This window comes from Bidens hawaiensis, unplaced genomic scaffold (assembly GCF_021521415.1).
Source record: "Bidens hawaiensis isolate Kalapana, Puna unplaced genomic scaffold, B.hawaiensis_p1.1 tig00010124_1, whole genome shotgun sequence".
Taxonomy (NCBI): Eukaryota; Viridiplantae; Streptophyta; class Magnoliopsida; order Asterales; family Asteraceae; genus Bidens; species Bidens hawaiensis.
In genome coordinates this window covers 23,663-47,586 of record NW_027491763.1, presented here as the reverse complement: position 1 = coordinate 47,586, position 23,924 = coordinate 23,663, and the positions used below count along the sequence as shown (strand labels likewise).

The 23,924-nt window shown below is 35.6% G+C and overlaps 2 protein-coding genes across 2 annotated transcripts; one reads left to right on the top strand and one right to left on the bottom strand.

Annotated features, from left to right (window-relative positions):
* On the top strand, nucleotides 1-4,841 carry LOC143534224 (protein transport protein SEC23 F-like). Its single transcript, XM_077028763.1, has 12 exons — nucleotides 1-854; nucleotides 942-1,115; nucleotides 1,218-1,379; nucleotides 1,463-1,605; nucleotides 1,700-1,775; nucleotides 2,100-2,272; nucleotides 2,347-2,428; nucleotides 2,510-2,587; nucleotides 2,656-2,817; nucleotides 2,905-3,168; nucleotides 3,246-3,350; nucleotides 4,231-4,841. Exons 1-12 carry the CDS (start codon nucleotides 63-65, stop codon nucleotides 4,372-4,374), a joined length of 2,355 nt encoding a protein of 784 aa, XP_076884878.1. The 5' UTR covers nucleotides 1-62; the 3' UTR covers nucleotides 4,375-4,841.
* Nucleotides 4,842-7,609: 2,768 nt separating this feature from the next.
* Nucleotides 7,610-8,490, bottom strand: LOC143534255 (F-box/kelch-repeat protein At3g06240-like). Its single transcript, XM_077028787.1, has 2 exons — nucleotides 7,851-8,490; nucleotides 7,610-7,626 (listed from the first exon to the last, which is right to left on the bottom strand). Exons 1-2 carry the CDS (start codon nucleotides 8,488-8,490, stop codon nucleotides 7,610-7,612), a joined length of 657 nt encoding a protein of 218 aa, XP_076884902.1.
* Between the last annotated feature and the right edge of the window lie 15,434 nt (nucleotides 8,491-23,924).

Genomic DNA, 23,924 nt, shown 5'->3' with positions numbered 1-23,924 from the left:
TAACACCTAGATCCAGGCCATCATTCCATTTCTTCCGTCCAATTCAACCACCATCAACCATCATGTCGACGGAGATGGCCTCGACGGACCCAGAAGGCCTCGACGGCGTGCGGATGACCTGGAACGCCTGGCCCCGCACCAAAGTCGAAGCCAGCAAATGCGTCGTCCCATTCGCCGCCTCCATCTCTCCGATCCGACCCCACCCCCACATTCCCACCAACCCTTACGCACCCCTCCGTTGCAAAACCTGCTCGTCCATCCTCAACCCATTTTGCCGTGTCGATTTCCAAGCCTTAATCTGGATCTGCCCGTTCTGCTTCCAACGTAACCACTTTCCACATCACTTTTCCGGCATATCAGAAACCAACGTCCCCGCTGAGCTTTACCCGCAATACACCACCATCGAATACAATTTCCCCAATTCGGGTCTTGACCCGAATTTGAATTTGAATTTGAATTCTAACCCGAACCCGAATGTGTATTTGTTTGTGCTTGATACGTGTATGATTGAAGAGGAGTTAGGGTTTGCTAGATCGGCGTTACAACAGGCGCTTGAGTTTTTACCGGAGAATGCTTTGGTGGGGTTTGTGTCGTTTGGGACCCAGGTGCAGGTGCATGAGTTGGGGTATTCGGATATGTCGAAGGTTTACGTGTTCCGTGGGTCGAAGGAGATGAGTAAAGATCAGGTTTTGGATCGGTTGGGTAGTGGTGTTGGTGTTGGTGGTGGTAGGAGAGGCGGTGGGCCGGGTCAAGGGTTTCAGAAAGGTGCGGTGCAGGGTGGTCCCGGTGGGTTGAATCCTGGTGCGTCGAGGTTTTTCTTGCCCGCTTCCGAAGGTGCTTACATTATTCATTCGGTACGTTGTTGCTTAATCATATTATCATATGATTTCTATCTAAAAATGAGCAATTTTGTTACTAATCGAGGTATAAAAAAATTTCAGCTTTTAGAGGAATTAGGTAGGGATCAATGGCCGGTTGCGCCGGGTAATAGATCTTTAAGGTGCACTGGCGTTGCGTTGAGTGTTGCAGCGGGTTTGTTAGGGGCTTGTATGGCTGGTACTGGTGCTAGAATTGTGGCATTGGTTGGTGGTCCGTGCACTGAAGGCCCTGGTTCGGTAAGCTTTGTGAATAACTGAATATAATGTTTATCTTTGTGTAAATATGTTGATGATAATTATGAATATAAGTGTGTGTTGGTTTTTTGTTTATGTTTTTAGATTGTATCGAAAGATCTATCGGATCCGGTGCGTTCACATAAAGATTTGGATAAGGATGCAGCACCTTATTTTAGGAAGGCGGTTCAGTTTTATGAAGAACTTTCAAATCAAATGGTCGGCCAAGGTCATGTGTTGGACCTTTTTGCTTCTGCACTTGATCAGGTTCATAACTCATTACTAGATTCTGATCATCATTTTTAGTAATATTGTTATAGTTTGTTATTTTAGTGTCGTGTGTATTATAGGTTGGGGTTGCAGAGATGAAAGTTGTTATAGAGAAAACTGGTGGGCTTGTTGTTTTGGCTGAAAGTTTTGGGCATTCGGTTTTTAAGGACTCGTTCAGACGGGTATTTGAGAAGGGGGAGGAATCTCTTGGTCTCGCTCACAAGTGAGTATTAGTTTCATGCTTAAAAATCTGAACTCTACATATTTTAATAAAGTATTTGTATTTTATAAAAATGTTCACTGCCTTTTACTTTCAGTGGCATGCTTGAGATCAATTGTTCAAAGGATATTAAGATTCAAGGGATCATTGGACCTTGTGCGTCCTTGGAAAAGGTCAATTTACTGAATCTTGTCTTAAGTTTAACATTATTGACTATCTGCAGACGGGTTGGGTAACGGGTCAAACCAGATATTGAGTTAAAATGCTTAACAAGTTGCAAGATTTCATGTTGGGTTGATCTGGTACACTTTTGCCCAAAAGTTTTATAAAAACGATTGCTTGTTCAAATATAATGTAAAAATTGTATTATTTTCAACTATAGTATAGTTTCGTATATTTAAAAAACATACATTGGTTGACTTTCTACTCGTTTTTAAGCTAGTGTTTGACCTAATATGTTTTAAGTTAATTTTTTGTTTCTTTTGATTGGTTAACAGAAGGGACCTTCTGTTGCGGGCACAGTGATCGGGCAGGGAAATACCACAGCTTGGAAGTTATGTGGACTAGACAAAAACACGTGTTTGACTGTTTTCTTTGACATATCATCAAGTGACAAGTCAGATGCTTCAGGAAATGTAAATCCACACTTGTTTATACAGACTGTTACAAGGTAATAAATTACATATTTTTTTTGTGTCTTTATTTTGTGTGATTAATATTTATTAAATATCACAATCGAGACAGTTACCTGAGTGTTGATGGAGAATCAAAGATGCGAGTTACCACCATTACTAGAAGATGGTTAGAAACTTCTGTTCTATCAGAGGTAAAATAATAAACGTTTCTGATAATTTTGTGTAAGTTTGGTTTCAAGGGTAGTTTTGTCATTTAATATTATTATTGACAGGAACTAATACAAGGTTTTGATCAAGAGACTGCTGCTGTTGTAATGGCTAGATTAACTTCTTATAAAATGGAAATGGAGGTACTAAAATACAATATTACCATTTATTTCATTTTATATTATTTTTAATGTGTTTATAATAATTACAGGAATCATTTGATGCCACAAGGTGGCTAGATAGAACCCTCATTCGACTCTGTTCTAAATTCGGTGACTACCGAAAAGACGACCCGTCTTCATTTGCATTGAATCCTAGTTTTTCGTTGTTCCCTCAGTTTATGTTCAATCTCAGAAGATCACAATTTGTTCAGGTAAATATTAATTTAATGCATACGTTTAATATTTCAAGCTCTCATTCTACACTTTTAATATTTAATTTATTTATTATTTTATGGTAGGTGTTTAATAATAGTCCAGATGAGACTGCTTATTTCCGCATGATGCTTAATCGTGAGAGTATAACAAATGCAGTTGTTATGATTCAACCGTCATTAATATCATATTCGTTTAATTCATTACCTTCTCCTGCATTGCTTGACGTGGCATCAATTTCAGCTGATAGAATCCTTTTACTAGATGCTTATTTTAGTGTAGTTATTTTTCATGGTATGACAATTGCACAATGGAGGAATATGGGCTACCAGAATCAACCAGAACACCAGGTATGTTTTTATTCACTTCACTTATTAATTTATCAGATTGTCAATTTTGTTTATGTTTTTGTTTTCATTTTTTGCAGGCATTTGCTCAGTTATTGCAAGCACCACATGATGATGCTGAAATGATTATATGTGATCGGTTTCCGGTTCCAAGATTGGTGGTGTGTGATCAACATGGTTCTCAGGTCATCACTAATCTCATTTGTATTGTATATTTCAATATATGTTGATTTTGAGATGAGCTAAAATTATTTTGAATGATATAACGAATATAATGTATCAAATTAAATCATCTCATGTTTTTAATAAAACAGTTAAGGAGGTTGTTTAGCGTATCCGAATGGTCTTGTTTTCACATAAAAAAAGATCATGTATTATATGATTCTAAGCACTATCATTGAAAGTAAGCTGTCCCAATTGTTAAGAAAACAATTTAGCTTGTTTTTTAGAATTTAATAATTTGTAGGCCTGTCATCTAACTGAAAGTTCCGTGGGAAGTTCGTTTATGTTAAACGAACATGAACACAAATTTTATTGTTCATTTAGTTAAACGAACGAACATGAACACATGTGTCATTCGTTCATTTATGTTCGCGAACATTTGTTCATTTAAATTCTTTTATATTTGTTCATTTATGTTATGTTAAAGTTTGTTTGTTACGTTCATTTATGTAAATTTTTTTAGGCTCATTACAGTTAGTCTAGTTTTAATAACGTTTTGCCCAACACAGTGTTGTTCACATTTACTTTTAATTGTTTATAGCTCAGTTATGCCCGTTCATCTATGTTCAGCTATGATTGTTTGTTTACTTGAACCTGTCGTTTATGCTTTGCTAATGAATAAACATAAACAGACATCTTCATTTTCTTAACAAGCAAACAAGAAAACTTCGTTCGTGTTCGATCGTTCATTTGGTTAAGTTAAATGATCGAACACGAATAAGCTCCATACGGTTCGTTTATAGGCCTACTGTTTGCATTAAAATATCTCGAATAATTTAAGTAGACCGTTTAAGGTATAATATTGTTTCTAATTTTGGATTCGGATCATATGTTATATATCAGGCTCGTTTCTTATTGGCCAAGTTAAACCCTTCAGCAACATACAACAATGAAGGGTCACCTGGAATGGATGTTATTTTCACTGATGATGTCAACCTTCAAGTATTCTTTGAGCATCTACAGAAGCTCGTGGTTCAGTCTTCTTGATGCTTGATTAGAAATTTTAAAACTTTATAGGTAATCTTTGAAGCCAAAAGAAACAGTCTTTTTATACACCCACCCCCCTTTTTTATGTGATTCTTTAAGATGTTGCAGGATGTGAATGTGATTTGTTATCTTGAAAAGAATAAGGAGCATACGGGGTTGTGTTTAATTTTAAAATTTTAAACATTTAACTGTTGAGAAGAGAGATCAGGCAGCAAGTTAGGTGTTTGTTTTACATTTTACATGCTTCATTTGAAGGTTTTGTAAGTTACCTAGGGTTTCTGTTTATTGTGAAATGACTTTCTGAGGTTATCCAATGAGTTTGTGCACCGTTCCTAGAAGCTGGAAAGTGCTAGAAAACTCGGGTTTTGCTTGTTTTGATGCGTCGAACGTACACTCGAATCTTTGTTTTCACATCGCACATTGAATGCACTTTTCTTTTGGTTTGAAGTTGGATTTTGTTTGGTACGGTGTTGGCAACACCGTGTTGCACCTGTTCATGTGTTTCTGTGTGCGCCGTGCGATGTCTGTTATACATTTCCAGATTTCAGGGGTTTTTTATAGGTCGCAATCATAACTCGTTCACGCATATAACAATCGAGCAAAGAAAGTTAAACATTAAAACTTTTTGGGCGTGTTCATTACACATAATGGAATTAGAATTGGAATTTACATAGGATTTGGAGTCTAAACATTTCAATAGGAATTAGAATTTTAGGGACTTGAAATCCAATTACATTCTTAATGCGTTCGTTTGAAAAATAAATAGGAATCGATTTTTTTTTAATTTTAAAAAGGATAATGGTGAAAAAATTTTATTTTTTTAGATTTTTTGTTTTTTATTTATACTTTGCTTTATGATTTATTTATTGAATTTTTTATGAGTTTTCTATAAAGATTAAAAACCCCTCAAAAAAGTATTCGAAAATAGTAATAAGAAATTCATAACTTAAAATATAAATAAAAACCAAAAAAAGTAAAAAAACTAAAATGTTTTATTCGTTAACCTTGTTTTAAAAAAAAACTCGATAAAAGATTCAAACGAATTTCATTGAATTCCTCCACATTTTGGAAGGATTTGGAATTCCTTAATTTAAAAGAATTTGAAAGAATTGGATTCCAATTTCAATTCTTTGAACCGAACGCAGCAAAATGAAATTAAGATTCCAATTCCAACTAAACGAACACGTCATGTCATGGGATTTAATTCCAATTCCTGTGAATTTTCACGAATTATGTGAAACGAACACGCCCTTGGGCATTATATTTTTTTTACCCTTTATTTTTCTTTAATACTTAAATAGTAAAGGTAATACAGACTTTTCAAGGACCAAACATGTTTGCGGACAAACAACTGGACTAAAGGTGTAATTTTAGTACTTGGTGATCAAAGCCATAACGGAATATTCGGACAAAATAGTTGTAAAATGATAGATTCGTGGTGAACATGGAAGCGGAAATCAGCATAGTAAAAGAATGTAGTCGGCCTGCCATGGGTTGGCACCTTAAGCTAGACTTGTAGTGAGGGTAATTCTTGAACTCTGATTTAGATGTATATCGTCGAATGTGTCATCTAATGAAAACCATCTCGCAGCACCTTTAGAAGGAAAAATCCATGGTATTAAGGCAGAATTTTGGTAAATGATTTATATATGATGGACATGCAAGTAGGAATAATTTCTTTCACATCTCTACACAAGTACCACTCTGGATGATCTCTTGGAGTAGTTTACTAGTAGTAGGGATAAATGTGTGTGTAGCCGTTGAAAAAAAAAGAAGGTTAAATAACATGAGAAAAGGTAACATTAATCATCAAACTGTCTTCATCAATAGATTTAAAGTTCATCTCTAGCAAATTAAAGATAGCATAGTTCATCATAACAAAACACGGAAACAACATTATTAAGCAATATTATTAAGGTTCAAAACTTTCCAGCCCAAATGTCAAAAACCGAAAAACCCAAACCCATTATTAAGAAACGAAAACCAAAAAAGCCTAAACAGAATTCTTGTTTGTTGTTTGAGTTGAGTACAAAACCGGCCCATGCACACCCTCGGAAACGGGCATTTCCTACTCATTTTCAACATAACCAAAATTAGTAACTAATCTAAAGGCCACAAATGACTTATGGAAAGTCATCTCACCAATGGAAGGAACTGAATAACAACACAATATACACCGCACCGCACACTGTTATAGTGATTTGTGACTGCAGGCCAGACACCATAGGCTTGTCACAAAATCAACCAAGAGACATGCTAAATGAGTAAATGTAACAAGATGCATGTGTTGCTAGTATATATAAGAAGCTTTTTATGCACACTGATCCATATAAATTTAATAATTATCAAGAAGTCAACATAAACTGAAAATTTAAGGTTAAAACTAAAATAAGATAGAAGTAAGACAACCATTTTTTTTCTTCATCAAAGACTAAAGACAGCAAAACAGAAGCACAAAAGTAAAAACAATCACTTTTTTCATCAAAATGCGGCTGGCTATTGGTCCCGGATCTTCCCTCGTTGCCTGTAACATTAAATAAGGAAGTGAGTAAAAGCCGAACATCATTTACAAGAATTTTCAAATGAATATAAGAAACCATAAAGCACAAATTCCTGAAAATAATCTTTCAAAAGATGCAAAAGGATATATAGATTGGTACCACAACATGACGTAGCGGCATCAAACTAAGGCATTTGGTCCGGAAGCTGAAGGGCATACCAAGACGATAATTAGTAACTATGTGATCAAAGAAAAAATAAAATATGAAATAGATTCCACCTTAAGGCTGAGGCTCTACTCTTGCATTATAATGTGGAGATACAAGCCTCTCCACATATAAAGGTGCAGCCATACATTCCCAACACGGATATTCTGAAGCATGGTAAAACCATGACGCGTCATCACCCTTGCGCAATCCAAATCTCAAAAGGTCTATAGTATCATATTCCATCTCATCCTCGTCCCGAAACTTCATCAGCTCCCACGACTCTTTTACACTGTACTTTTTCAACAACCATACATCGTCAGCCAAGACCGGCCTTGTGGGGTGGCGGGGTGGTCGACGGCCACAGGCCCGACACCCCTTTAGGCCTGATTTAAAAAAATATATATATATGTATTTTATAAAAATACAATATGTATATTTAATGATTAAACTTAATTACATAACCATTAACTTGGTCTAGTGGCAAAGGGTGTTACTCCTAACCAAAAGGTTATGGGCTCTAGTCTCATTTAAGACATTTTTAATCCTATTTTTATACAAAAACTTTTTACACAACCCAAAATATAAACAAGTAAACTCATATAAAAATTAAATTGTTTAAACCCAACAAAATATTCCTTTTACTTAAGGCCCAAAAAAATTTTCGCCTTCGGCCCAAAACTTTTTTTGCTTTCTCGAAGCCGGCCCTGTCGTCAGCATAAAAATTTCCAAATACGCACATGCATTCTTTCATAATTCCCAGGTTGTAACCTATATATCTTTTGACGGGTAGAGGGATCTCTTTAAATTTCTCTAAAGATAAGTCGTAAGATGCAATAGAATAACGATCATTTTGATCCCTTATCATCCAGTAAAGTGCACCATTGAATAAAACACCAGCCGCATTAGAAAAGCTTGCATACTTCTTTTCCCCAATATCTCTCCACACATTTGATTTTAAACTCAACACACTAAAACATGTTCTATCGTCGCCTTTCCGGGCCCTTACAATAACCTTATAATCATCTCTGGATGAATCATAGCCAAAACCCCAACATGCGTCAAATAAGACGATGTAAGGGCGACGTGGTAGTTTTCTAATCTCTCTAGTCAACGGATTGCCTACTATAAGCTTAGTAATAGAACATTCAATACAAACAAGGCCATTGGAAGAACCACGAAGAACAGGATTAGTGAAATAAGGATTTTCGAACACACCAACTCTTCTATGACCAAGTTTATTGTTGTGCTGATCTTTGTTATAACTAAGGTTAAGATGACGTTTAACGAAGCGAGGACTTGTGATTAAAGAACGCCATGACTTGCACACGCGCTTGTAACGATTCAGATCCTTGGCATCCAACCGTATCAGTATTTGTTCAACTACATCATTATCAACAACCTCTGCCATTGAAAGTACTTGAAACCCTGACAGAAATTGTTGGCGTGGTAAGGTAATTATGGTTCTCAATCAATCAGTTAATCATATCCTTAAGTATGAACTAATTTTGCTAATTTTTTGGATCTGGATTCTGGATATAAATAATATGAGCAATCATCTCCCGCGTATTTTTCTCTTAGGCCATGTGTAGTGGAGGGGCTACAATTGGGGGCGAATTGTGGCACGTGGCGCCCAGTCACCATGGAGGGTGGAAATTTGTTTTTGGGGTGTAATGGTGTAGGGGCTACAAGTTGGGCCCACAGTGTCTTTTTTTATTATTTTCTTTTTATAATTAAACTAATTAAATAAAAACCAATTTATTAAAATAATTAAATAAAAATACATTAAAATTAAAAAGAAATACAAAAAAATTAAAAAAATATAACTAATAATGCATTAAAATTAAAAAAAAAACACATAACTAAAAATATTAAAAAACATAACTAAAAAAAACTAATATCCATAATATTCTCGCATTTTTTCAATTCGTTGTCGTTGCAATAATACAGCCTCTTCGTGTAACCCGACCGCTTTTAGGGATTCGTATTCTTCACTCATTTCCCGCAATTCCAACATTTGGGCAATCTTTTCGTGTTATTTGTTGGTTTCTTTCATGGCATCGTTGAGTTCCTCGACACATTTTTTTTGTTTTTTTGATGATTTCTCTCATTGTAGCGGCGAGTTCCACGAGTGTCGGTTGGTTCGGGTTGTTTGTAGGATTCATTTTGCTAAATTTTTTGAAGAATTTGGGTATGAATTGTGTATGAAATGGATATGAAATGGAGAAAAAGATGTATGTTTATATATATATATATATTGTTTAAATTATTTTTTTTAAACATTTGACCGTTTTACAACGGTCATATTAATATAATACTATTATTTTCTTCTCTAACCGGCGACAAGTAAACCCCGCCCCCGCCCCTTTTCGCCCAATTATCGCCCGGGGAGCGGTGTTCTAGCCCTTCCTCGCCCCATTTCGCCCCCAACCCTCGCCTACGTTTGGCCTTATCATCGGGATTCCGTTTAAATATTTAAATTTAAACCTGTGTTTATGTCGGTTTATTTAATAAACAAAATGGCATTAACAATTCTTTTTTGTTGATTTAACTACATACACAAACATGAATACATGTCTCGTTCGTTCATTTATATTTGTGAACGTCCGTTTACGCTAGCTCATTAACGTCCGTTTTCTATTTACTTAATTTTAGGCCCATTAATAATTTTGGTAAAAGAAGTTATACTCGGTTTGGTTAAATCGGTTCCAAACTTCGCTTAAAAAAATAAAAAAACATTGGTTATTCGGTTTCTTTGGTTCAATTATGTCAGTTTTTTGGTTATAATTTGGTTAATCATTTTTATGCTCAGCTTAATTTACTTTTATTAAAGGAACTATGTTATACATTCTTGAGTTAACAAATTTGGGTGTAAGTACAAATAAGCGTTTAACGAAAACTAATAGGATGAGGTTACTGGGAAATTTTCCTTTGTGATTTAAGCAACTTCTGATCTGATTCAATGATTCAGATGCATTGAATCACACAATCATGCCGAGAACACATGTCCAAACCGTTGGACGTAATTCCCTCTCGAACACAAGACAATGTCGGGTTGGGTCGGTTTGTAGTTATGGAATTTGGTTAATTAATTAAGTCAATCATGATAAATTAAGTTAGTTGTATTTATATTTTGAAAGCTAATTAGATAGTAGATAACATTTTAGTTTTATTTTATTATCTGACTAGAAGTTTAAGTTAATCTCTAATTATACAAAATCATAATCCATATTATATAATAATTGTAATGAGTCATAGTCCATAATCTAATCAAAGATGTTAATTTTGGAATTATATATTTTTGGCTATCAAACTGAATTTATTGTGTTTATGTTTTTGAGCGATATTTATTAGTTCTTTGACAAACATCCTTAAAATTTACCTCAAGAATTTTCTGAATATCTTACATCCGCAACAGAAGCAACCGTCTTTAGAGGTCGGCTCGAGCACTCACTATGAGACGTCTTGGATAAGACACATGGACCGAAAACCACAAGATTCAAGCATAGGTGAATATGTAGATCGAGATGATTAGGCATGAATGCATGATCAAGTAGAACAAACTTCAATTCTTATTATTTTGCATATAATTAGTTCTAACTTCTAAAGTAGATCATCTAGACATTCATTCATAAACAACAATGACTAGCTTCAAAAGGACACTGCTGACTATTACAATCTCATTCAGAAACATCCCATGTAAATCTAATCATCCTGATCAACAATTCGACATAAAACCAACATTGGTTAAAACTAAATTAAGATGAAAGTATGAACATTCACTTTTTTTCATCGAAGTCAAGATACTAGCAAGAAGGTTAGCAAGTTGAAAGTATAGACAATCTCCTTTTTCCATCAATCACTCTTTTGTTCTGAAACATCAGCTACCAAGGACAAGATAATAATAGAAAGTAGCCAGACAAAAGCATAAATAAATACCGTTGCAGGATCGCCTCTCATGAACTGAAACATTATAAAAAAAAGAGACTGAAGTGAGTGAATGGAAAATATTATGGTACAAGTGAATAGTGACCGCTAATTACAAAATCAACTCCAATAATCTCTATATTATAAGAAAAGAATTTCATAAGAGGGGCAAAGTTAACGTACAAACGAAATTAATTAGCATGCTAATTGTGAGAACCAAGTAGAGTAATTGGCACGCTAATTTTATTTGTATTTGATTCAAACCCTTCATAAGAGAATTCACTTCTTTTTATTTACAGGTTCCCAATAGTGGAACAAGTTTAGAAACCACAAGATAGGTTCATACATACCGCAACAAGAGATAACCACATCCAACTAAGACATTTGGTCCAAAAGCTGAAGGACATAACAAGAAGATAATTAACAAATTATGGTAAAAAAAATAATCAAAAGTCACCAAGAATAATTAATAAAATATAAATTTGAAATAGAAAACCGACCTTGGCGGTCCTCTTGCATTGTCATGGGGAGACACAAGGCTCTCCACGAATACAGGGGCATTCATATTCTCCCAACAGAGATGTTCTGAAGCACAGTAAAACCATGAGGCGTCATCATCCTTGGATAAACCCAATATCAAAGTGTGTACAATATCATGCTTGATCTCATCACCGTGCCGGATGTTTATCCGTTCCCACGATTCCTTTACATTGTACTTTTTCATCAACCATACACCATCATTAAAAAAATATCCATACGAGCACAGACATTCTTTTATAATTCCTAGTCTATCACCTATATAATCTTCATCAGGTAGGGGGAGTTCTTTAAACTCCTCTGTAGATAAATCATAAGATAAAATTACTTTATTATTATTATTATCATTATCATTTTGATCTCCTACAAGCCAGCGACGTGCATTATTATTATTATTATTATTATTATTATTATTATTATCATTTTGATCTCCTACAAGCCAGTGAAGTGCGCCATTGCATAAGACACCAGCCGAATGATAAAACCAGTTGTACTTGGCTTCTCCAACAACTCTCCAGGCATTTGATTTCAAACTCAATATCCGAAAACATGTTTTATTCTCGCCTTTCCGAACCCCTAGAATGACCTTGTAATCATCTGTGGATGAATCATAACCAAAACCCCAACATAACGGTAAACCGGTGGTGGGATATGTGAGTTGTCTTACCTCTCTAGTTAACGGGTTGCCTACTATAAGCTTAGAATTAACAACATAGAAAATTCAAACGAGGCCATTGGAAGAGCCAACAAGATGAAGATAACTAATAATTAGATCACGAGGTTTGAATAAACGAACTCTTCTATGGGCAAGTTGATTGTTGTGGTGATCTTTGTTATAAGTAAGGTTCAGATGACGTTTAACGAAACAAGGACTTGTGATTAAAGAATGCCATGACTTACAAACTCTCTTGCAACGATTCAGGTCCTTAGCATCCAATTGTATCAGTATCCGCTCAAGCACATCGTCATCAACAACCTCTGACATTGAAACCCTAATTTCATTACTAAAAAATGAAAAAAGAAAAAACAGAGGAGCTGCTGTTTGGATAGATTCGGTGAGCATGCCCTTCACTGTAAGGAATTGCCGGGATTCAAATATCGTCATGACTTGGTTAGAGATGTGTTATGGGATGTGCTTAGACGTGCCGGGATCTCAGCCAAGAAATAGGCACCTGTTAACTTTTTGACTGATCCGCGTGAGGGAAGATCTACCCTGCGTCCTGCGGATGTTCTTGTGTTTGGCTGGGCAGGGGGTAAGCATGCGTGTGTTGACCTCACTGGGGTGTCCCCGTTGGTGGGGCTGAGAGACAGTGGCTTCGTACCGGGACATGCGGTTTTGAGAGCGGAGTCTAGGAAGTTTGCTAAGCATGAGACATTGTGTTTGAAGAATCAGCACGTGTTCATTCCATTTTCCTTCGACACTTTTGGATCCCTAGCTCCCGAGGCGGTTCGCTTCTTGGAGCGGGTGCAGAAGGTGGTCCACAGTGACTCGCAGAGCCCGAGGAACCAAGGATTTATATTTAGTAGAATAGGCTTTGCGATTCAAAAGGGGATAGCGGCGCAGCTTGTTGCTCGCTTACCCATTATCCATATGTAGTTCGGTTTGTGTTATATATAAAATTCACAGTGAAAATTCAAATTTAAAAAAAAAAATTTTGGGGTTAAATAATATGAATTACTCTTAAGGCTGAGGCTCTACTCTTGCATTATAATGTGGAGATACAAGACTCTCCACATATAAAGGTGCAGCCATACATTCCTAACACGGATATTCTGAAGCACGGTAAAACCATGACGCGTCATCACCCTTGCGCAATCCAAATCTCAAAAAGTGTACAGTATCATATTCCATCTCATCATCATCCCGAATCTTCATCAGCACCCACGACTCTTTTACACTGTACTTTTTCAACAACCATACATCTTCACCATAAAAATTTCCAAATACGCACCGGCATTCTTTCATAATTCCCAGGTTGTAACCTACATATCTTTTGACGGGTAGAGGGATCTTTTTAAATTTCTCTAAAGATAAGTCGTAAGATGCAATAGAATAACGATCATTTTGATCCCTTATCATCCAGTAAAGTGTGCCATTGAATAAAACACCAGCCGCATTAGAAAAGCTTGCATACTTCTTTTCCCCAATATCTCTTCACACATTTGATTTTAAACTCAACACACTAAAACATGTTCTACCTTCGCCTTTTCCGTCACACCCCGAAAACCTTAATTTAAACAGCGGAAGACTTTGACCAAGTCTTTCGGGTGGTGACAGATGCTGTTTCAGCCAATCACATTTAACAATAGATTTCTAATGAATGTTGAACTTTATTTAACCATCAGAGTCATTACACGTGTCATATTACACAATTATTATTCAAACTGCAATTTCAACATAAAGTCAACATTTTTCATTCAAACACACGCTGCTATTTTCCCGCACTCTTCGCGAAGCTTCAATACTTCATTTATTTACCTGAAAAGCATATTAAAATAACGGTCAACACAATGTGTTGGTGAGTTTCCCTTTATAACAAAATAGTCCGTATATATATGTCGAAAACAACATCCATATAATGATCTTTTGTCATTATATACCGATATCACTTCGTGTGTAATCGTCACTACACCCTGAATTACATCCAAAAGACCATCGTGATAATGGAAAATTATCGTACTTGTTTAGAGTTACTAAAATAACTACTAAATAGGTGTGAATACGTATCAGCACCTGTCACACCCTCAAAATCCACTAACGGAGTTTTACCGTCAGAGGGTGTGAACTAACAGGATCGGAATCATTGGTTATAATCAAACCGTAAAAACGTTTAAATGAAAATAAGTGCGGAAGCGTAAAAACCAAAAGATAAAAGTTGCGTCACGCAGGACGACTCAAAACCCCATAATAACAGTTTAAAATCAGGTTGCATAAACAAAAGCGTTTCCAACAATGCATGATCCTATACCGCGCGCCCGCCTCGGCTACCTGAGAATAACATACTAAAAGTGTCAACACGAGGTTGGTGAGTTCACAAGTTTATATAAAATAAAGCGTTTAGCGTTTGCGTTCAGCGTTTTGCGTTACCAGATAGTGTTATGTCAATTATATATCTATAGGTAGCTAGCCTATAAAACAAGTATTACTAAGTGTTCGACACCGAAGCTGACTGTTTATCATTTGCCTTGCCACCAGGTCTATCCCGACCATGGTATGTGTTTAGCCAAGATTACACCCACTCGACCTCCAGTCGAGTTTAGCGTTGGGTGGGGTTTGTCGAACCCAGTAGTACTACTCAACAATGACTCGCTATTATCCAATATTAAACGGTTCGATGTGAATGAAGGACTTTAGTTATTGCGTTTGCCACTTAGTCTTTACAAGTGATATATAATCTATATTAACAAAATCTTAAATGCGTTTTCGGAGTATGTTATCTCCCCAAGTAAAAAGCGTTTGAAAATAGTTTAAAAGGGTAAGTGAAACTCACTTTTTGCGAAGAATTCCCAAAATAAATCACCAAGTGATGCGCGTCACAGAAAACTCTCTCTAGCGTTCTAAAACAATAAAGAGATTTTTCTAAGTGTCGGAACTATTATCGAGTCTCTAGACTCGGCACATAATACCTATGCACACAATATGTTTCGTGTTTCGTTTGTGAATCGTGTGTGACTTTAACAAGTACATTTGTGATACATTACATGTGTGAGCAATTATTTACGTGTCATGTATTAATAATGTACATCACTAGCAATTACTCCCCGTGAGGGCAATTTGGTCAACACATAACAATTAACTAGCAATTATTCTCCGCAAGGGCAATTTGGTCAAGACACGACAATTAACTAGCAATCATTCCCCTCAAGGGCAATTTGGTCAAAACACGACAATTAATTAGCAATCGTTCCCCTCAAGGGCAATTTGGTCAAAACACGACAATTAATTAGCAATTACCATGTTTCATGCAACTTTTACAAAATTCAGCAACTAGTTTCTTAACGACAGAATTCTACTTGTAAAACTAGTCTATTCCACCGATCATAGCATCTCAATTAATTTACCAAAAATCATCACAAAAGCATATATGTGTTAGGTTTCCAGAACATATTTTGTTGTATTTTTATTCCATATATATTTCTCATAATGATCAATTTACCACAGCAAACTCACAACAGTCAAATTTATGCGCAACAGAAATTTATTTGCAATTACCGTTAAATTAAAAATCCAACAAATGCAAGACCACTTGGGTTAGGTTCCTAACTCAACAATCCAACTTCCAGAAGTGGAACCAACCCAATTGGTCTCGTAGTTCATGAGATATAATATTTACAAAACAACCTAACAGCAGGTCTAACAACTCAGCTTTGCACAACGTTTTTGTAAAATCATAAAGGTTAACTTTTACATGTCCAAAAATTGCAAATTTATATTCTTTAGAAACTAGACTCAACCTAGTTTACTGTAGTATCAATAATCTCAACCAATTTTCACATTTACACCCCGATACAGTCAATTGAACATCAACAACACAATCTGTCCAGAAACTGTTTGCAACAAAACTCAACATATTAACCATCTATAGACCATAATCCGTTCATATAACACTCTAGACACCATAACCACTATCCATGCATATCAATTACACCATACATACATGGTTAGGGTTTTATTTGATCTCAAAATCAAAGACACAACAATTAACATGTAACAATATCAATTCTAGTCATCAAATCATCATCAATACATCATCAAATCAAACAAAAATCATATGAACACAATATATGAAATTTTCGGAATCTAGGGTTTGTAATTAACCCATTAAAAATCGAAATTAAGTATAAAGGATGCATAGGTGTAATATCCTAAAATTTTAATGATGAATAAAGAAAGCTATGTTTAGTGATTTCGCGTTATTAATTAATATCGGGTAAGGAGCGGATCATGGACTTAGATTAATTGAGATGGGTTAAATGAGAATGGGATCTAAGGGATATAAATATCCCCTAAACCCAAGATATCTTTCATTCCTTTCATTTTCTAATACTCCAAAAAGAAAAACACACACACCACACACCACACTTCGCCGGCCGGACCAAGGGAAGAACCGGGCAGATCCAAGAGAGAGAGAGAGCGATTAGTGTGTTAACAAGTTAAACGAGATCCTAACAAGCTCAAAAAGGTATGATTCTTGATCTTTGAAGTTTAAAGATCCAAGCTTTTTAGTGTATAAGCGACCGAAAATGGTCGGGAAGCGTAGTGGGTGATGTTGAACCATAGCAAGGGTGTTAAAATCGCTCGAAATGCTGGTCAGAAACCGAACAGCGGCTGATCTGGACAACTTCGCCTGCAACTGGGCAACTTCGCCTTCAAAGCGATGAACTTCGCCTGCAAGCTAAGTTCGCCTGATGAACTTCGCCTGCAAGCTAAGTTCGCCTGATGGCAACTTCGCTGTAAAGTTAAGTTCGCCTAACTGGTAACTTCGCCTGATGACAACTTCGCCTGAAGCCAAGTTCGCCTGATGGCAACTTCGCTGTAAAGCTAAGTTCGCCTAGCTGGTAACTTCGCCTAAAGCTAAGTTCGCCTAAGGTTAACTTCGCCTAGAGCTAAGTTCGCCCGAGGGTTAACTTCGCCTAAAGTCAAGTTCGATTAGAAAATAAATTAAAAATCTAATGAAAAATGTGTTAAGACAGTTAATGGAAATAAAATTTTTCCAAGCTGACCTAGCAGCTCGACCCCAGCCAGGGGCTCTGCCCCTTGGACCCTGCTAGGGGCTGCCGCCCCTAGACCCCGCTGCCAGGGGCGCTGCCCCCGGACCCCCATTCGTTGTGGGTCATATAAAGATAGAAATACATTATGAGAAGTGATAGTTAATTGATACGTATACTTGTTATACAGTCAGCCGTGCACAACTGAAGAAAGGGATTACGATTAACGGTGAACGTAACCGTGTTCAGGTGAGTTTCTAGCCCCATTTATGTGTTATGTTTTCGGGGCTGTGTGCATACTCAATATGTTTGTTAATACGCTTATCCTAAGAGATAAGTGTATGCCTTATGTGAATGATATGATATGTATGAATGATTGCTTGATGGTACGTGAACGATCTTCGGATATTGCACGTACTGTCAGGTTGTAACGCTATGTGTAAGGTAAGTATGATATGTATGCTTATGTGTATGAACGTGATAAAGTTAATAAAAGAAGGAATTGACGGTTGCATGGTTGTATGGTTACGAAAAGGGTACCGAGCCCTAATAATACTCGAGGTATGATGTATGGTTGTATGGTAACGAAGAGGGAATTGAACCCTACTAATATTCGAGAACTAGGGAACCGAACCCTACTAATATTCGAGGAAAGAGGGAAACCGAGCTCTAATAATACTCGTGGAAAGAGGGAAACCGAGCCCTAATAATACTCGAGGAAGGAGGGTACCGAGCCCTAATAATACTCGAGGAAGGAGGGTACCGAGCCCTAATAATACTCGAGGAAGGAGGGTACCGAGCCCTAATAATACTCGAGGAATGTAGGGCGTAATGCTCTTTATAACGTAAGATATGAAGGTAAGTTAATACAAAGGAAAGAATGAAAGTATGAAAGAATGAAAGTATGAAAGTATGAATGAAAGAATATAAGTTTATGTGTATTGTATAGTGTATGATTAACTAGAACTCACTCAGCGTAGCTGACTTTTAGTATGCACGCAGGTGAGTAGGATGAGACGGCTTGCTTGAGGAGACACGTGGCATTGAACAAGAGTCTGGCATCTGAAGACTTATGATGTTTTAATTTTAATGCTTTAATGTTGAAAGACAAAGGATGTTTTGAGACAAGTTATGAATTATGTAATGTTTTATGAAGGTTTTATATTCCGCGTAAATGTTTTAATTAACTCTGATATTTAGAACTGTGTTTATGAGTAAATCCAACACGAAAGTAGGGCTACCGGTAACGGGGCCTTACAATAGGATAGTCGTTTATACCTTCCTAGCACCTTAATCTTCAATTGAAAAGCTTGAAAATTGATTGTATGTATGTGTGTGAGTGGCGGCAGCCGTGGGGGGGGGGGGGGGAAGGAGTCCGATCGGGGTAGAGGGAGAGGAGAGAAAGAGAGGCTAGGGTTTTATAATATTATTAATAATAATCATGTTACATCTAGGTCCCTCCACTTCAAATTATTAGTTTACTAGCCCAAAGTAATTAGTTTGCATCTTGAATTAACTTCTTAAACAATATAATCACATAACACATAAGTCTAACACATAATTATTGTTTTTATGTTTCTCGTTTATTCACCAATCGTTTGCATCAACTCGTTTGCGTTTCGGTACAAATCCCGAAAGACTACACATGTAGTAATTGTCAAGCGTCATTTAAACCCTAGTTTAAATGTAATGAGGTGTGCGTTATAGATTCAATGATCTTTAAGTTTGAATTGACGGAGTTGAGTTAACGGAGTTAACCTGAAATTGACGATTGTCACAGCACCGATCACAAGTTTTCAAATTTTCCTTACCAGATTATCTAAGTTATAGGATATCTATCTAGAGTAATAAGAGGGAGTTACTAGAATTCTATGTATTCCATAAATAGGTTTTAAGAATTAAAACAACAACAATATTAATAACGGAGTTACGCATCATGAGAATCTGGAAAGATAGGTTCGCATCCTCATCCTCTGATTAGCAACGATTTCAAACGGATCTAGCGTAGGAAGATGAAATATATATGGTCCTAAGGTTAGTGAGAACTAGGCTCTACGAGTGTGTGTGAATAATTTCTCTAAAAGGAATATTAAGATTCACAGAAAAGGCACTGGCGCGGTGCACGATTGATGGTACAACAGAGGTCGTTGGGGGGCGGTCCTTCGACCTACTGTCGATGTTGCGAATCTTGATAATAGTGTGTGAATTAGGCTTTTGTGACATGTAACATAATCTGTACTAAGTAATTGCTCGTAAATAAAATATATATATTCATATAGATAAAGCTTTAAACTATACAAAGAAAAAATAATATAATCATTTAATTGAATATACCTTTGCTTCGCGAGAAGGGAAAATCGTGTGTTTGAATATACGGGTTATAGTTTAAAAATTTTTACTCAAAATTTCTAATTCACTATAACCATTGGCTCTGATACCAACTTCTGTCACACCCCGAAAACCTTAATTTAAACAGCGGAAGACTTTGACCAAGTCTTTCGGGTGGTGACAGACGTTGTTTCGGCCAATCACATTTAACAATAGATTTCTAATGAATGTTGAACTTTATTTAACCATCAGAGTCATTACACGTGTCATATTACACAAGTATTATTCAAATTGCAAGTTCAACATAAAGTCAACATTTTTCATTCAAACACACGCCACTATTTTCCCGCACTCTTCGCTAAGCTTCAATACTTCATTTATTTACCTGAAAAGCATATTAAAATAACAGTCAACACAATGTGTTTGTGAGTTTCCCTTTATAACAAAATAGTCCGTATATATATGTCGAAAAAAACATCCATATAATGATCTTCTGTCATTATATACCGATATCACTTCGTGTGTAATCGTCACTACACCCAAATTACATCCAAAAACAACCCGTTATAACGGTTTACCGCCATTATAACACAAACCCGTGTGTAATGATCTACCGTTATTACATCACAATAATAAGCATTTTACTTCTTAAACAAATTGTGCTGTTGTAGACGAGCAAAGAATACAACATTACGTATGACTATCATAGTTGATAACCTGATACATAACAGACTCAAAATACGCTCACTTTTAACCCAACGCGATGGAAGTAGGAGGCGTCACCCCGATAGATCTACCCATATTTCTGTGCCCCTTTCTAGGGTTAACCGTTATTTAGCCAACTAGACTCATCCCGCGTTTGACACAGTTTGTAAAATAAAATGCATTTACAATATCAAATGAATTCCATATGAAGTGAAGAATACGCTGTTCCCCCAAAACACAATTAAATATCGATTAAAACAATTCCAGTTAAAAACGAGGGGGTTCGATAGAGAAACTCACCTTTGGTAGGTACGATGTCAGATATATTCCTAACACTTCGTGTCCTATTATTATAGTACACGTGTTTAATAATATATATATTTTAAGTTGTTTGCTCAACTTAAAATATTTCACACAAACATTTTAGTTTTCTTTTAACGCTTATTTTATTTTTATTATTTTTTTATCTTTTTATTAATTCAAGTTTGAATGATTCGTTGGCGACTTTTAGTTCGTTTCCAGTCCACTCTATATTTTCACACAAGCACACAAGACCCTAACTTATATATATATACTTATCTTAATTAGCAACTAGCAAATATACATGTATACAAGTAAACACCAAATATTAACAAATATCATACTTTATATTATTTTAGAAAACTATTATATTCTTTAACAACATATATAAATTTATATAAATATGTTTTAGTTGCTGGAATATTATAAAATTAAAAGTCATATTCTTATTATGATAATGGTGTCGTTTTGTCGGTTTTGGTCGGTTTTGCCGGCTTTGCGTTTTAACGGCGAACCGGTTAACTTTTCGTGAAAACTTTGAGTTTTAAATTGTTAAAAATACTTTTTATATGGTTTTAATTAAGTTTATTAGTTTTTCAATAAAAATTATACGGTTTCTATTTTTGTTTCCATTTTCTTAAAAACGTCAATTTTTAACGTTTTCGTGTCGGTTTTCGCGCACACGAACCGTGTAGGTTCAAGGTTTGCTATCTTGACCATTTTCTTATACTTTAACTTTTGTTAAATATAATAATTTTATGACTTTAGGAGCTGTTTTAAAAACAATTCCGAAAACTCATGTCGGTTCACGTTAAAAGTCGAACTTTCGGCCGTTAATGTTACCGACAAGTTATTTAAGTCATAATATCAAAACTAATTCATTTTTTACAGAAAATATAACAATAAATAATTAACCATCACTTTCATGTTTGATCATATATATATCACTAAGTATGCACACAAACCAATTTCTTAACTAAACATGCTCAAGTCTTAACTTCAAATTTCTATCAACACATGGGCATGTTATTTTTATAATGTTACTATGGTGTTTATGCATCAAATTTTTCAGATCATAACAACTTGTAACATGGTTCTATTTTATCATGACATCATCAATTAACCAATAGCATCCTTAACACTTTAAACTACAAAGTTTCCATTTTTAGCATGCTTCTAGTTAGGGGTTAAGCAAACTTGCAAAAATGTTAATCAAACTTGATCTTCCTTTCAAAATTTGTTATAATATGAAGTTGAATTAACCAACTAATAAGTTATGTAATCTATTTCTTTTCCATAAATCATGTTAACAATCTTTCCAAATAACAAAACCTATTTCAAGAATCAAAAACCATTCCAACTAACGAGTACGACTAATACATCATGAACCTATATCAATATTACTATCTTTTATTCATGAAAAATGGTCAAGTTTGAAAAGTCTATTTCATTTCTATTTACACTATAATCATGCCCATTTTACTTTCAAAACTTTTTAACAATTTTAACAATATAACCCCTTAAATCCAACATTTTAACCACACCTATTGCAAGTACAAAAACCCATTTCTTTCTTACCCTCCCTCTACCTCTCGCCACTTTCTCTCTCAAAAAAAAAATCCCAAAACCCACTTATCTCTTTCAAGTTTTCTAAGAAATCAAGTATGTTTAAGAAAGAAATCAAACAACATCTAAGCATCATTGAACAAAGAGGTTAACACATACATGTATGTATGCGTGTGGGTGTATGGCACCCATACCCACCCACACACATATTCACGGCACACACACATGCATACCCTCATTCAACACCAAGTTCCTTTTTTTTTGAGTAATCCTTGTTTATTTGTGTGAAATCTTTTAAGTAACGAACTCAAGAAAACTAAATTTGAACTAAATCTTACCTTTAGAGTTTGTGTGAGCGAGAAGGATATAATGAATTTTCTTGAGTTTGTGCTTCAAAATGATGATCCTATTTCTTCAATGGCTCCTAAATTGCTTCTAACTTAGCCTTACAACTCCTTACTTGGCCATACTTCTTTGGTTTTTTGGAAAATATGTTGGTGAGATTTGAAATGGTGATGATGGAGAATGGTGGTGGTGACTACGGTTTATAGAGAGAGAGAGAGAGTAAAGGAATAGAGTGGTGACTTGTTCTTTAGCTTTGAAATGCGGAGGAAAGAGGATGGCCTAGAGTTAGTTGGCAAATAATAAGAATGCCAACACACCACTAGCTATAATGATTGCATGCACATGGAAATTGGGTGTTGAACTGGGAACCGGTTTGGAAGGGAAGTGGGTAGTGGTTTGGTGGTAATTGATTGACAAATAGATTAAGTTCTTAATTCACTAGTTAACGTGTTGCGAATTTTAACTAATCAATCGAACCCCGTTTTTAATAATTTTTGTCAGGTTTGATCCGATATTGAATTCCAGATAATACAAGCCTTAAAAAACTAATTTTTGAAAAACTTGGCGTCAAGTTCTTACGGTGTCCTCTACTGGCTTTCGAACACTTATTTTCTAGTTTTCGGATTCGAACCTTCTAAAATTAAGTTTATATACTATCTCTAATATCCTAATGTAAGTTTTAATTTTTCGAGGACATTTAGACACGTTTATGATTTTATCCGTTTCTAAGTCGTCACCCGCGGTCATCTTGCGCAGTGTTCGCTACGTGACAAAATTATACTTTTTCACACATGATTAAATATATCTCAAATATTTTTGGTATTTTTGGACTAAGATAATATCATTTATTTACTAATTATTTTATTTACGTAAACAAAATTATATTAGTCGCGGTTAATGTTAATATTTAGTCGGGTGTCACATTTTCGGGCCCCTACAGTAACCTTATAATCATCTCTAGATGAATCATAACCAAAACCCCAACATGCGTCAAATAAGACGATGTAAGGGCGACGTGGTAGTTGTCTAATCTCTCTAGTCAACGAATTGCCTACTATAAGCTTAGTAATAGAACATTCAATGCAAACAAGGCCATTGGAAGAACCACGAAGAACAGGATTATTGTAAGGAGAATTTTCGATCACACTAACTCTTCTATGACCAAGTTTATTGTTGTGCCGATCTTTGTTAGAAGTGAGGTTAAGATGACGATTAATGAAATGAGGACTTGTGATTAAAGAACGCCATGACTTGCACACGCGCTTGTAACGATTCAGATCCGTAGCATCCAACCGTATCAGTATCTATTCAACTACATCATCATGAACAACAGCCTCTCCCATTGAAACCCTAATGTAATTACATAAAAGAAAACAGAAGAGCTGCTGATTGGTTTTTGGGTTAAATAATATGAATTACTCAGCCCAG